At 40.6% G+C, this 15,908-nt stretch overlaps 1 protein-coding gene across 1 annotated transcript in view; it reads right to left on the reverse strand.

Moving 5' to 3' along the window:
* The window catches only part of LOC138797032 (bifunctional heparan sulfate N-deacetylase/N-sulfotransferase 3-like), a 172,215-nt gene that overhangs the window by 93,302 nt on the left and 63,005 nt on the right, over window positions 1–15,908 (reverse strand). The window contains exons 3-4 of the mRNA XM_069976806.1: window positions 10,002–10,089; window positions 8,316–8,470 (exon numbers count right to left, since the gene is read on the reverse strand). Coding sequence (XP_069832907.1) covers window positions 8,316–8,470; window positions 10,002–10,089 — 243 coding nt within the window. The remainder of the gene's footprint in view (window positions 1–8,315; window positions 8,471–10,001; window positions 10,090–15,908) is intronic.

The raw sequence follows: 15,908 nt of genomic DNA on the forward strand, positions 1-15,908 counted from the left end.
AAGATCTAGCCATCACAATTTGGCTGTTAGCAAAGATATTCAGATACTTTGTCTATAGGGATATTGCCCTCTGATAACATTATCCTCTTTTTACAGGATAGGGGATAACAAGATAATCATGGGGTGAAATCTCTGTCACTATTTTACGTGCCTCCATGACGCTATTTTTGAGTAATTGCAAATATGCAAATTAGTCCTTTTGGGGTACTGTGGGTGTTCCTCCTACTGGCTATTTATGCATAGATGAATAAGTAGGAGCCGACGTTGGCAAGGCGGGACAGTGCACTCTTATTGCCATGGAATGCAAAAAATATATAAAACAAGGTCAGCTCACTGTGTGAATATGTCCCAATATTAACGGCAACCCTCTTGGTAATGAGCAGATGATAAGAAATGGGACGTTTACCCAGGTATGCAGTCCATAAAAGTAGAAGGAAATCACAGCTCCAAAAAAAAACTGCTGTTTTTAACATGGTTGTTGTTTTTTTAACATGCTTTGGAATAAAGATTTTTGGACATTTTAACTCCTTCACGTTTTTTTGGAGCTGTGATTTCCTTCTACTTTTATGATCTTATTGCCATATTTGCTTCAGATCTAATTACTTAAAGTGACATGGTTGCCCCTTTTTGCATTCTGACTTCTCATCATAGATGTAAAAGGTAAATTTAGCAGTTTTCATACCCTATTTTACATCATACGTCATGGTGCTTGTTCAAGTAAAAAGTGATCTTTTATCATCTGCAGGTTGTGCTACCTGGACAGGGCTTCACGACAACTGTGCCACTTAGCCCCGCCCACAGCGCAACCATATGCCCCTCCGTGACGTCATTGGAACCTAGGCCCCACCCCCTCGCCGGCCATTGGAACAAGCTGACCTAAAGGGGCCTATGGGACAATGACGAAGTGGCACAGTTGCCGTGAAGCCCTGCCCGCTTAGCACAATCTGCAGATGATAAAAGATCACTTTTTACTTGAACAAGCACCATGACGTATGATGTAAAATAAGGTATGAAAACCGCAAAATTTACCCATTACACCTGTGTTGAGGAGTCAGAATGCAAAAAGGGGGTGACAGTTTCACTTTAAGTTTTACTTTCTTATCAAATTTAAAAATGGGATGGTGGGAAGATAAAGTAATTTGGAGTGCCAATAGTCCATTTATCAATGTAATCTGTTGGTATGGTTGATGTATAATCAATACTGATTACATAGAGCAGAATTGACCATTTCAAGCATACAAGTTTACAGTCTTACTTAAAGGGGTTATCCAGCGCTACAAAAACATGGCCACTTTCCCCATACTGTTGTCTCCAGTTTGGGTGGGGTTTTGAAACTCAGTTCCATTTAAGTAAATGGAGCTTAATTGCAAACCACACCTGAACTGGAGACAACAGTAGGGGGAGAAGTGGCCATGTTTTTGTAGCGCTGGATAACCACTTTAAACAAAAATGATAACAATATAAGGTTCGGATACAGCAAGATTGACAGCTGGCTCATTACCGACTAGGTTGAAATCCTGCATAGCTGAAGATGAGCCAGCTGCCAATCTTCTAGAAAGAGTACATATTTCTTTGTTACCCTGGACCACCTATTTAAAGGGTCCAATCTTTCTCCCCCCCCCTTTTTTTTACATTTCCGTGGGACTTCTCCTGTAAAACTGCTCCTTTAAATTGTAAATTGAAATTCCACAGCACCTGAAGAATCAAATACTTCCTTCCATTCAATACATTCACAAGAATGTAGGAAAAATAAGATAAGTACTTTAATCTTAAGCCATAAGGACACAATCAGATTTCTTCTGCCAATTTGAAACCCATGAGCAGAATATAAAAAACATAATATTAAAAGCTTTTGGTTTAAGTTGGAATCCGAGCTAAGCGCGCTTTTACTCTTTATATTTTATAAGACGTTTTGTATTTTCAAAAATGATAAAAACATAGAACAATGTTACAATATTCCAAAGGATTATCTGGGAGAAATCAGAAACGGGCATATTCCACAGTTCTTAAATCATAAAGACTTTCGCTCGCGAAAAGTTCAACAGCGGCTTCCACTAAGAAGCAATAACATGGCAGGGTTCCAGGACAGTCACTGACAGTATAGTATGAACATTCAACTAAATAGAAGTGTGGGTGGCTATAAAGCTTAAGGGAACATCATAAGGATGAGAAAGAACTGTGAAAATGGAACACATGAAGTGAAAAAAAAAATATCTGTCGGTAGTAATTGAAGCAATACAACATCTATTTTGTGCATTCCGTATTCTCTATAACATCGGGTTCAGGATACGAATAGATGTAATTTAAAAATATATATGTTGTTCAAAGATATGGCTCCCAGATTGATATTTCTCCTCGTTTTTTATATGTTTTTTTTTTCATCGCTGATTTATGTTTTACCCATTGCCTTTCCAATATTTTACTTCAGTGAGCCGTTAACGTATGCAGCACAAAAGCATAACATTTATTCTACATTTTATGACATTGAAAACTTAGAAGAATGAAACATTTCGACTGTTCTTGTTCTTCCAGACTTTCTTCTTTTGATCACACAGCTGAACGGATGTGTCCAAGACGATAATGGTAACAGAAAAAACACATTCAAATAGGTTGAGGGGAAATGAAGCATGATTTTTTTTTACTTGACTTGCCACACTTAAAAAAGAAGTTATGATGCATGTGTGGAAGACTGCATTGCTAGTCAGGGTTTGCTTTACAACTTACCATAATCTATTTTTATCTGTAGTCCTGTGTGATGTTTAAAACTGAATGCAACGCTACCAAACTACTCTATGAAAAGGAAAATGATACATATTTTGTAGAATATGTGAAATTGATGGCATATTTAAGATTCATGCAAAAGTAGGCAATGGATGCAATAAAGTCAATGTTCTGGTGCCGTAGGCACATATTATCTTTGGTAAATAGGAATTAACCAAAATAGTCCAATTTAAGAAAATGTTTATTTTGTAAAAAAACTCATGTAGCTCAAGAAAATGCCACTATCACTGACATGACTTTATCTGTGTTGGAAGATAGGTACTACGAATTAGTGAATACAATTTTAAATAAATAAAGCTGGCTATATACAATCTTATATGGGGCCTTTTTATAAAGCTAAAGCTGGCCATACTCATGAGTAGAGAAGCAAATCTGGTAAATCAAGATTTGCTTCATTCTACAAAACAAATTCCCACTGATTTGTTAAGAAAATTTGCAAAAAAAACAAAATGGTGGCCACACATGCTGTCTGGAGCGTCCCTGGGTGGGAGAAAGGGATTAACCATAATCCCTAGGGCCGTCCTATCAGCTGCATGCCTCTCTGTGATGTCAGCACCTCACCCTCTATATAAGTAAGTTCGGTAACGGAGGTGGCCAGTCGGCTGTGTGTGGGGGAGAGAGCAGGATGGCAGCAGGCAGTAAGAGCAGAGCAGGGAGAGACTAACAGAGCAATATAGGGACAGAGAGAAGAGGAATGGCGGAAATTTGATGAGTGACTGGCCGATTGACTTTTTTTAAATTGTCATTTTCTGATTTTTGACAACAACATGGTTCAACAAATTCACACTTCTGTAATAGTCCCAGTGTTGTAGTTACTATAGTTTAGGCTGTTTTAATGAAATTCTTTATGATTCGATTTGCAAATCTTATTGAGTTTGACCGAACTTTGATTGGCCAACAAACTTTTTGTGGGATCATATGTATGAACCATTCTATCAAGATCAGTATAAACTGGAAGGTCAAAGTGATTTTTAAGAAAACAATAAAAATTCAAAAAGCAGCTTTGCGAACAGTGTATACACATGGTCAGTGGATGAGCAAAAAGACCAGGGCTTAGATGCGTAAACAGATAGTCAAGGCGATACATTGCAGATACAACGAAGTACAAAGCAGCAGGCAGTTATAAAGTCAAAGAAGGAAGCCAAGGTAAAAAAGGTACATGGGAACACCTTCTCTGAAACATTAGAACACCAGGAACCTTTTGCCCAAGTCGCTACCACCTGGCTTGGCTTCTTAGCCTTCTTAGCGGTAGAGGTGTAGCTGGAGACACGTAGGCAGGATGAAGCAGAACAGTACTCATGGCTGGAACCACAAGCAGCAGGAACACAGCATGGGAAGCGAGCAGGAGTGCAGACATGTTAGGATGAAGGGCTGAAGAGGTAGCTGAACCGAGTGCAGTGTCTACTTGTGACCGGGACCGGGGGGGAGTGGCAGAGGCGTCGGCCCGGAGCACAGATCGCTGCCACAATTGTGACATGGCATGCTGCTTTTGTGTGGACTGCCAGCATTAAAATTCTTTTAAATTAACTCAAAATGGCAGCTGCATATTTATGTTTAGAAATACAAATACATTTTTTTGCTGTCCTGAATAAATTCTGTGAATATATTGTCTCTTATCCAGGCAAGTTGTAAGAGTTTTAGTGTAAGTTTAAGTCTATCTCTAAAAATGCACAGAAAAGAAAACCTCCATTTTCAATCCCAAAAACATACTTTGTTCTCATAACACTGTAGGTTGTACAGAAAGGCGAGAAATTCTAAGAATACATCTGGGCTATCAATTTGCAGACTAAAAGATTTTACTTTATACACATGTGCTCTAAAGATGTGGCCATTTGTATTATGCTACTGTGCATTGGTCAACACAAAAAAATCTCCTGAGTATAGATGACCCTTGTTTGGTTAGGTTCACTGTGAGCTTTCTATTTACAGCAGCGATCAATTCATGGGTCAAGGGATTGGCAGGCTTCAATAAAAGCAAGGGAATACGAAGGAAAACCTTCTACATCTAATGTTAGCTGCACCAGTGAACAACTTTACAGATGTATTGAGAACATGTAAGGATTAAAGTGAAACACGCATTTTTAAATCTTGAAAATAGGAAATTCATAAAATTATTTTAATTTTAAAGAATCTAGCTATAAAAAAAAATATGGTTGAAATTGAGAGTGAAAATTTTAAAAAATGTGTGAACAGATAAAAGAAAAACGAACTGACCAATTATGTTCCCACTTCAGGAACATATTGGGGAAAGGTGGACGACCGCTAATAAAGCTCATGACCATAATTAGTGATTGTCTATATAACCAGACGGCCACCTTCCCCTCAATATGTTCCTGAAGTGGGAACATAGCCTAACATAGAAAATATATTTTATGTTTAATATTTTTATTTTATTTTACTGTATGTGAACCTAGCCTTAAGTGGAGGTTATTGTGACTGTTTTTTCTCATTTAACTTTTTTGTTCACGTAAATCTATGCTGATTTTGCTTTAGAATCTGTGTAAATTTCCACATTGATTTCTACACCAAAGAAATGTGTGCTTTAAAGGGGAATTATCAGCAAGTTAGACAAATCTAAATCACTGATAACCCCCTATAGCGCCCAGGATGCTGATAGTTCCTGTTTAAGATAACATTGTGGATTTCTAAGCATGTAAAAAATACTATATAATATAAGGCCCCCGTGTTGCCCTATATAGTATAAAAAAAACATATTTCCCTGATATAGTATTAGGCTTTTACTATTCATTTACACTGCCTCCATTTTGTATTATTAGAAAAGAGGAGTCCGTGGAGCCTCATTGAAGAGTCTCAAAACACAGGACTAGCCAGATATCCCTCCGGGAAGGACCCAGCCAAGTGGCAGCTCCTGTTAGGAAACCACCAAATCCACCATATTAAGTGGCCCTATAAGTCAGTGTAATGACAAGGGATAAACCAAGGCTAGGTAACCATCCACAGACAGCTGTTTCGGGGTGTTGCCCCTCATCAGTGTGGAGCAGGATTCTGGCTAGGTGGGAGCAATGCCTAGTAGAGCCATAAGAGAAACAGATTGCTGAACTCAGGGAGAACAGCCAAATGACAACACTGCCAGCTGCTAATGAAAGCGCTCAATGCAGTGAAGTCCTAGGTGCGAAACAGCTGTCTGTGGATGGTTACCTAGCCTTGGTTTATCCCTTGTCATTACACTGACTTATAGGGCCACTTAATATGGTGGATTTGGTGGTTTCCTAACAGGAGCTGCCACTTGGCTGGGTCCTTCCCGGAGGGATATCTGGCTAGTCCTGTGTTTTGAGACTCTTCAATGAGGCTCCACGGACTCCTCTTTTGCATACTCATGTTTCCCAGGGGGCAATGCACCTAGGACTTCACTGCATTGAGCGCTTTCATTAGCAGCTGGCAGTGTTGTCATTTGGCTGTTCTCCCTGAGTTCAGCAATCTGTTTCTCCATTTTGTATTAGGCCTCTTTACTGCTCATATATAGTATTAGGCCCCCATACTGGCCCATATAGCATTAGGCCTCCATACTGCTCTCATGTAATAGTTAGACCACTATACTGCTTCGATATAGTATTAGGCCTCCATAATGCCCCCGCATAGTATTAGGTCTTAATACTGCTAATATACTGTAGTAGGCTCCTGTATAATACTTAAACATTCATACTCAGGGGCGTAGCTAGGATTCACGGGCCCCATAGCAAAATACTGTAAAGGTCCCCCCCTCCCCTACACACAAGACAAAGCACGGCACATACTGTATATATAAATAAATATAAATATATATATTCTGTGATGTGGTCAACAAATAAAATCTCCTGTGGCCAGAGACAAAATTGACAGGCAGAGCAGAGAGCCAATGGCTGTTTGCTCTGTCAGTCCACTATACTTAGCTATAAGTGTCCGTTAGGAGCCCTTATGGATAAATACAGTACATAGGTGCAGAAGCAGACTACCTTCTGCTTAACCCCTCATGTACTCCAGTGTGTAAGTGACCCAATGTTTAGAAGACAAGGAAATCTTTGCTCTATTGTTGGTGCACTGATAACCCCTGACCTCTGCACAGCAGGCAGTGAGAACAGAGGTCAGGGGTTATCAGTGCAGGGAAGCAAAGTTGTTGTTTTTTGTCCTCTGCCTGTTAACCCTTTTTTGTGTTGCAGCATGTAAGTAAACATTGGGTCACTTACACACTGCAGTACATAGGGTTAATCAGAAGGACACAGGAGGCTCTTATCTTTTCCCCTCTTACAAGGGCCCCATAGCAACCGCCTACCCTGACTCTATGGTAGCTACGCCACTGTTCATGCTGCTCCCATGTGGCATTAGGCCTCCGTACTGCCCCCATATAGTATTTTGCCCTATGAAAATAAAAAAAAAAATCACTCATCTCCCCAAAGTTCCCCCGTGCTTTGCTCCACGTGGCTCCAATCTGAGCTCTCAGTGCTGGCAGAATACAATACAGTCCTTGGCCAATACGCAGGTCTCAGCTGTCAGTAAAGTGAGAGGAGGCGCCTGGTCCTCTCTTCTGTCATAGGTATGGCATATATTTAACTGTATGTGCATCTTAATGAGGCAAAAAGATCACTAATCTCAGGGAGACCAGCCAAAGAAAACACTGTCGGCTGCTGGTTAAAGTACTTAATACAGTGAAATCCTAGGTGCATTACCCCCTGGGAAACATCAATATGCAAAAAAGTCTGCAGAGCCTAAGTCAAAACTTGAGAATAGCCATATATCCATCCAGGGAAGGATCTAGAAAAGGAATGGCTCCTGTACAGAGACCACCAAAACCACCATATTAAGTGGTCCCTGGTCATATCATCAGACACGCAATTGAGTTTGAAACTGACTGTAGGGGCTACTTAATATGGTGGTTTTGGTGGTCCCCCCTTTGCAAAGGAGACATCCCTTTGTCCCTGGGGGGATATCTGTCTAGTTTCATGTTTGAGACTTGTAACTGAGTCTCCGCAGTCTTTTTTACATCTGAATGCAGAACACACAGTTGAAAGCTGCACTTGTTCAGGGATCCAGGACATGTGTGCCAGATCTTAGAACGATCTATCAATCCCTTGAACCCTGCAATTAATTACGCTTTTATGTTTCACATGTAAAGGACACTGTATGTTTATTGCACTTTATAAATAAAAATTAATAATAACTTAAATTTTTTTTTATTTTTTTTAAATAGACCCTAAGCTGAATTTCAGGTGTGGAACATGAATATGCAACACCTGAAGATATAAATATATACGAATAAGTCGAAAGAGAGCTATCAGTTATCATCTCAATTCAGAATAAATTGTTATTTTATTAGCCTAATTTTTATTATTCATAGGTTAGAAAATGTCTGCAATGTACAGTAGTCAATGTGGAGGTCTTGTAGCCTGGACAGATAGTCACAATTGAAATTTGGATAACCTACAGTATCACACAGCTATAGGTCAAGAAGCTCAGGTTGCAGACCATTGACTAAATGAAAATTGGAAATATAAGCTAGAGAATGAAGCTACTGCAAAGCGAGGGGCCTTTGTACTTACTAGAGCAAATTTTTTGTTGAGAATCATCTGCTCCACAAGTGAAGATTCATTATGAAAAAGATGAGGCTGCATATGACTCCACATATGTGGGAACCACCAAAACTCATCCACTGAGCCCAGCAAGAGGTCATCACCTCTATCCTCCTTTTCTGTACCTGAAAGAAAAACATCAGATATAAATTAATAGTTTGCTAGTTAAAGTGTCTCTGTTATTTAGAAAAACTTTTGACATGTCAGAATTTCAAGACTCTGGTCTGTAGATATCACCAGGAGAGGTACACGGTAGTATACCGAACCTCTCAGCTGGCTATAGTCTCTTTCCACTGACTTATAATGGATCCCATTTAGCGCTAGTGATGAGCAAACATCCTGATGTTCTGTTCGGATCCTGAACACAAACAAAAATAAAAAAATTTTGTGATTGGGTCGTGTTCGCCGAACCTTCACGAACAAATTACGAACGTACAGTAGAAGTGTACGTTTTGGTCTATGCACATGAGTACAGATTATCAGGTGCAAAACGTAAATTACGCAGTTGCATATGGATCTGTGCACGCATTTGCGTACATTTCGGTCTAGAGCTACGCACATGCCTACAGATTATCAGGCGCAAAACGTAAATTAGTTAGCAAGTTTGAATATGTTCGAAAATGATCGTTATAACCATTGAACAAATTGTGATCGGCGAACAATTAGCGTCATGTTCATACGAACATTCACGAACATGTTTGCTCATCACTATTTAGCGCACCTTAATAATAGAGATTATGACCAGCCGAGAGTGAAGTATGCTATCTCGCTCTTTTCTCTTTGATATCTAGAGATTGCTCAGGGTCTCAGGGTTCAAACTCTCTAGATCTCTAGATAATATTGGGAGAAGTGCGCAGTAGCATGGCTCTCCAATGTAAAAGGAGCCCAGCCTGGATGGCATCACACTGCCGGCCACGCCCAGTGCCACTTCTCTAGGCCACGGAGCATGAGTGGGATACAGATGGGGCTGTTTAATACAATTCAGGAAAGGGGTGTTACTACAATGGAGAGAAGTGGAAAAGAAGAGCGATGAGGTGTAGCAGGCCTAGGAAACTGTCTTTGAAGTCAGGTGTGTGTGTAGTGTAGTGTATGGTGGCCATTAGAGATGAGCGAACCTCGAGCATGCTCGAGTCCATCCGAACACGAACTTTTGGCATTTGATTAGCGGTGGCTGCTGAAGTTGGATAAAGCCCTAAGGCTATGTGGAAAACATGGATATAGTCATTGGCTGTATCTATGTTTTCCAGACAACCTTAGAGCTTTATCCAACTTCAGCAGCCCCCGCTAATCAAATGCTGATCGTTTGGGTTCGGAGGGACACAAACCTGAACCCGGTTCACTCACCTCTAGTGGCCATCATAGTGAAAAATTTCATATACAAAATATAATGATGTAATAGCCATAAACAGTGCTACACCTCATGAATACCATAATGGCTTATCCTGAAAAGTTGCTTTTAGGGTGCGTTCACACGTACAGGATCCGCAGCAGATTTGATATCAATGTAACTAAATAAGTGAGCACAGCATCAAATCTGCGCCATCAAATCTGCTGTGGATCCTGTACGTGTGAACGCACCCTTGAAAAACAGGTATGCTTTAAGTTGTGTCAGATAAACTCTATTCCGCTGTACACAGATTGCAATATTGTGCTTACCTGTATGGTAGAACTTTCCAGAAAATCCCAGGTTAAATGTAAAATTTGTAACTTTAGTTCTAAGTAACTGCTGTGTGTCAAGGAGAGCCTGCAAAATAAAAAATTCACCAATTAGAAAACTATATCTAAATATTTCTATTTATGTATACTGATACTTGCATATACGAGTCATCCATCTACCTATGTATCTTTACTGAAAAAATAAGAGTTTGTTTAAAAATATTTGTTAAAAAAAAACAGATGAAAAATAGATGGAAAAAACAGATGCATCTGTTTGTTTTTTTTTTACTTCCACAAAAACGCGGTTGACCTTACTTTTGTGTACGTTAAAAACAACAAAAAAAGGGTTTTGATCCGTTTTTTTTTTTTTTTTATTGAAGTCAATGCAAAAAAACAGATCATCGCGTCATCAGCTGCTCAGCAGCGATTGGCTGAGCATAACTATGCTCAGCCAATCGCGGCTGAGCACAGTTATGACGCGGCGGAGGGGGGACGGCGGCAGGGATTCGGCCGTACGTCCGAAGATGACGTTTGGCACAAAATGACGGACGGCCCTCGACACGGATCAGGTAATGTATAATGCACATCACACTTCCGGGTACACGGGCGGGGGTGGTGGGACACGGGAAGGGGGCGATTCACAGACATAACATACATTACATGTATGTGATCCGACCAGTGATTTGTAAAGAGGCAATACTCGTTTCTTGTCATAAGCATCTCTATCTCTTTCAATGGTGCTGCCTGGCACAGATAACTAAAATTGTTTATTGTTTATTGTCCATCAATACTCCCAAATCCTTTTCCACACCTCAACATTTGATATTCTGTCTGGCCTGTTGGTCAACATAAGGTCCAGAAGTACCCCTCCTCTAGTTGGGTCCTGCACTAGTTGTGAAAGGTAATTGCCTTTTATCATTGACAAAAACCTGCTTCCTTTGCTGAACCCTCTTCCATCATAATTAGTTCTAATTCCTCAGATTTATTAGCATACTAGTTCTCCTTAAAGGGGTTATCCAGTGCTACAAAAACATGGCCACTTTCTTTCAGAGACAGCCCCACTCTTGTTTCCAGTTCAAGTGTGGTTTGCAATTAAGCACCATTCACTTCAATGGAACTGAGCAGCAAAACCCCGCCCAAGCTGGAGACAAGAGTGGGGCTGTCTCTGGAAGAAAGTGGCCATGTTTTTGTAGTGCTGAATAACCCCTTTAAGGAGAGTATGCCATAAAGATGTGTGGATACTTAAAGGCCATTCCTGCTCGACTCGGAATTGTGGGAAGAAAGGATATACAAGAGCTCTCACACTACTTATATCTCCCCCCCAAAAAAGACATACTCCAAAAATAAGGCATAGTGGAGGATTTACAGGAGGGCTTCAAATAAGGAATCCCCCCTCCCCTCCCCACCACCCTCAGTCAACATGTCACCATGCAGCTAAGGGAAGGGGGTGGGGGGTTGTCTGTGTATGCTGGTTTGTGATGACAACTACTATACAGTATATATTAAATGATAATTATTATTATTTTTTTTTTTCATTTTTCAATAACTGTGAATTCTTCTTAGTGGAAAAATAAGACATCCCCTTAAAATAAGACATTGCGCATCTTGGGAAGCAAAAATCAATATAAGTCAGTGTCTTATTTTGGGGGAAACACGGTAGAAAAAGTGGTGTCCCTTCAAACCAGTGTTTAATTCCATCTAGTAGTCTTAGAACATTGACTGGGGATATATGTCAAGCTAAAAATCTCTCCAAAAGGACAGACTACCTGTTATCTGCTGACTCTCCCTAAGGAGAACTAGTATCCCTATGACCCATGTTGATAGGCCCTCCACAAGCCACCCAATACCCTGCTCTGCACTGAAAGGGAGCAATGACTCTGAAACAGTTGTATGCAGATGGGAAGTCTTTCCTTTTAGGGTACAAACACACTGCGGATCCCTGCCCTGTACACATATGGGCAGAAAAACTCACAGCAGGATGCACATGCCGCTGCGAGTTTGTCAGCAGCCAGCCCCGTTAACCCCCGGGCGGCTGGAGCGTATACATCACAGAGTCCCCGCTCGGGCTTGCTTCGGGGGTTCTCGGCACGTCCCGCTCTCCCAATCAGTGCGCTGCCCCGCCGCAGCGCACTGTTTAGCTGAGTGGGACGTGAAAACACCGAGAGCCCTGAAGCAAGCCGGAGCGGGGACCAGGTGATGTATACGCTCCAGCTGGCTGGGGGTCAACGGGGCGGGCTGCGGACAAACTTGCAGTGGGATGTGCATCCTGCTGCGAGTTTGTCTGCCCATATGTGTACAAGGCAGGGATCCGCAGTGGGTCTTGCTGCAAATTCGCATCCGCCCAGTGAGTTTGTACCGAGATTTTTGGCTTTGCATAGTATCTCCAGTCAATGTTCTAAGACTCTTAGATAAAGTTAAACATTAACTTGAAGGGACATCATTTTTCTTAAGTGGTGTGAGAGCCATCTCTATATACCCTTGTCTTTCCATGTAACAACTATTTAGAAAAAAAAATCATATCCCATAAAAAAGTAAAAACACAAAATTAGGTGGAAAACAACACAGTTCAAGAGATATTCTACACACCAAGTAGTGTGCATGAAAATTTTTTATACTGCATAAAACAATGTATCATTACATGCTAAATAAACATGAATATATTCCAATAAACATTGCCGATTGCCTAATAAAATGATTTACTGATTGTCACTTTGGTTTGCTGTATCATTGCTGCCCAAGGTATACAAATGTAAAAAGTGTTTAGCAGAAATATTTCATGATGTCCTTCTTGTTTTAGGTTTAATATAAAGTAAAATAAATCTTAAAAAGTGGCACAAAAGCTTGTGCCAGGACAATAAAGCATCTGGCCTTATTTTTTCATGTTTAACTTATGTCTAAAAGTTTTCAAACTGGGAAGTGGTTCAATTTATTACAAGCATGTTCCAAATGTATTCAGCACTTTCGGTATCAAAAACAGACTGTGCCAGGTCAGATGTCAGAAGCGCAAACACAAAGTTGCTGATATCACTTTTATTGTGGATCATCTGTTTGACATTTCAGGTAAACAGCCTCAAATATCTAAAACTTCCAACAAATTTACATATAAGCCTGTAAAATTAGTTGGCAATTGTGTGGTATTCTATGTGCCAAAGACACATTTATACAACTTTCTCAATTGCCCCTTATAATATATTTACCAGGGTCATGTAAGAGGTTAATATGATTGATATTGTTCTCCATTATATGATTGCAACACATGGAAGCAGCGCCAGGACGAGGTCCTCTAGGTCTATCTATCTATCTATCTATCTATCTATCTATCTAATAGTTATACAGTTACCAAGTTAGGGTGGGTTCATACTACGGAATTCTCGCGGATAAACTCCGCAGAATTCAGCAGAACGTCCGCGCGCCTTTCCGCCGGCTCCATAGACACCATTCTATGGGCCGACGTATTCCGCTATCTGCCGAAAGAAGTGACATGTCACTTCTTTTGGCGGATAGCGGAATACGCCGGCCCATAGAATGGTGTCTATGGAGCCGGCGGAAAGGTGCGTGGCCGTGCACGCGGGCATTCTGCGGAATTCCGCGGACATTGTCCACGAGAATTCCGTAGTATGACCCCACCCTTATACTTCCATAGTAGGAACAAGTGTTATCACCATACATATTACCATCATACCGTTATCCAACAAATCTGACTATACCAAGACTAATATTACCAATGGTAACACTAGGGGCAGAAGGAACAACTATTCCCCACCGCTATATAAACTCCTGATCCATAACTAAGTCCCTCTTGATGCACTACATCACAAGAGTACCCCTTTTTGTGCCTCACAGTGCCCCTCTCCCCACGCCGTAAGGACATTCCAAACAGAAACAATGTCCTCTAAACAGCAATAGAAAACCACGGCACTCGTTTTTTCATGCAAGAATAAGTGAGGATTTTATTTACCAATGTGATACAGGGTATTTACTCCGACCATAGACAGAAAGTACATGAGATGAGACCAACAATGTATTATGGAACGTTTGGTCCGACCAGGACCTTCCTCAGGCCATAGGGTCTCTCGTGTGCTTATATCTAAGAAGGAGAAGGGTTGGTGGACCAAAACGTTGCATAATACATTGTTGGTCTCATCTCATGTACTTTCTGTCTATGGTCGGAGTAAATACCTTGTATCACATTGTTAAATAAAACCCTCACTTATTCTTGCATGAAAAAACAAGTGCCGTGGTTTTCTACTGTACAAGATTGAAGGTTGAAGAACCCATTTACCACTGAGCACCGGCTCTACAATTTAAGACAGAGGTGTGCAGCACTGATCCTATACACACTCTAACCAGCAATGGCACACCATTTTGCCCCCCATATTTATAGAGCTTTCCCACACTAATAATTGCCCCCTTTTTGCCTCCACAGATTAGCACCGCCCCTTTTTGTTCTCTCTACCCAGAAGTGATTATAATAATAATGTTCTCCTACTGAGCCACCATATATTTGTAGCCCTTTTGCATACCCCCAAATAATACATAGGTAGGCTTCCATGTAGTAGGTCTTGTAGGTAGGTATGCAGACCCCCATTTAGTCGGTAGGTAGATTAACTATTAAGCTGGTACATATGGGAAACATTTATTAGGTATATATAGGAGGAAGGTAGGAAAGTCAATCCTCTCTTTAAAATGTTCTCTTTTCACCAGCAAAAAGAAAATGAAAACCTACAAAAGATAAAACTAAAATTCACCTTTCCTTGCTCCTACATCGAGCAGTTGGGACCTTATTGTGCTTCTCAGCAGGAAGTACAATGTAATATCATTCTGGGATGCTGACATCTTGGCCTCTTGAAAGCCTAAGGCCTTATTCACACGCCCGCATAATTTCTCAGCATTTTCTACAGCTATACAGTACACAGTACATTCACACATCCTAAATAGTTACATAGTATAGTTACATAGTTAATACGGTTGAAAAAAGACACATGTTCATCAAGTTCAACCAAGGAGGGGATGGATGCAGGGAAGGGACGGGATGATGGATAGGTTCTATACATATGCATTTAAGTTATTTTGGTCTAAGAACTTGTCTAGGCCGGTTTTGAAGCACAGATTCAAAACAGGACTGTTCCACTGTAGACAGTTCCACAGATTCACAGTTCTCATGGTAAAGAAGGCTTGTCGCCTCTAGAGATTGAACCTTTTTTTCTCCAGGCGGAGGCAGTGCCCTCTTGTCCTTTGAGGGGGTTTTACCTGGAACATCTTTTCCCCATATTTACTGTAGGGGCCATTTATATATTTAAATAAGTTAATCATATCTCCCCTTAAACGTCTCTTCTCCAGACTAAAAAAATTAAGTCTTTTAATCGCTCCTCATAACTAAGATTCTCCATTCCCCTTATTAGTTTAGTTGCCCGTCTTCGTAACCTCTCCAGCTCTAAACGTCCATTTTATGAATCAGATTCCATAACTGGACAGCATACTCCAGATGAGGCCGCACCAAAGCTTTATAAAGCAGTAATATTATATCCCTGTCTTGTATGTTTACGGATCCACAATCCGCAATGTTAAAAGAAAAAAAGAACATGTTGTAATGTGGTCTGTAATTGTGTTACGGACATTCCAATAGAAGTCTATACAAAACACTCTGTAATTGCGTTCTGCAATTCTGTGACATGTCCATTTAAGTTCCTCCTTGCAGCCATGGCCAGGCATTGACATTTTTTTTGCCCCTCCCCACCCCTTCCTTTTTTTTTTTTTTTTTTCGGATCTGCAAAAAAATATTTGGAGCATACGGAGTACATTACAGACGCACTGTGGAGATTAATTTGCGGATTGTGGATGAAAAATTGTTGAACGTGAAATTCTTCCTTAAAAATATACTGGCTTGTGACTGTGGCCTAAACCATT

The sequence above is a fragment of the Dendropsophus ebraccatus genome, chromosome 7 (assembly GCF_027789765.1).
Source record: "Dendropsophus ebraccatus isolate aDenEbr1 chromosome 7, aDenEbr1.pat, whole genome shotgun sequence".
Taxonomy (NCBI): Eukaryota; Metazoa; Chordata; class Amphibia; order Anura; family Hylidae; genus Dendropsophus; species Dendropsophus ebraccatus.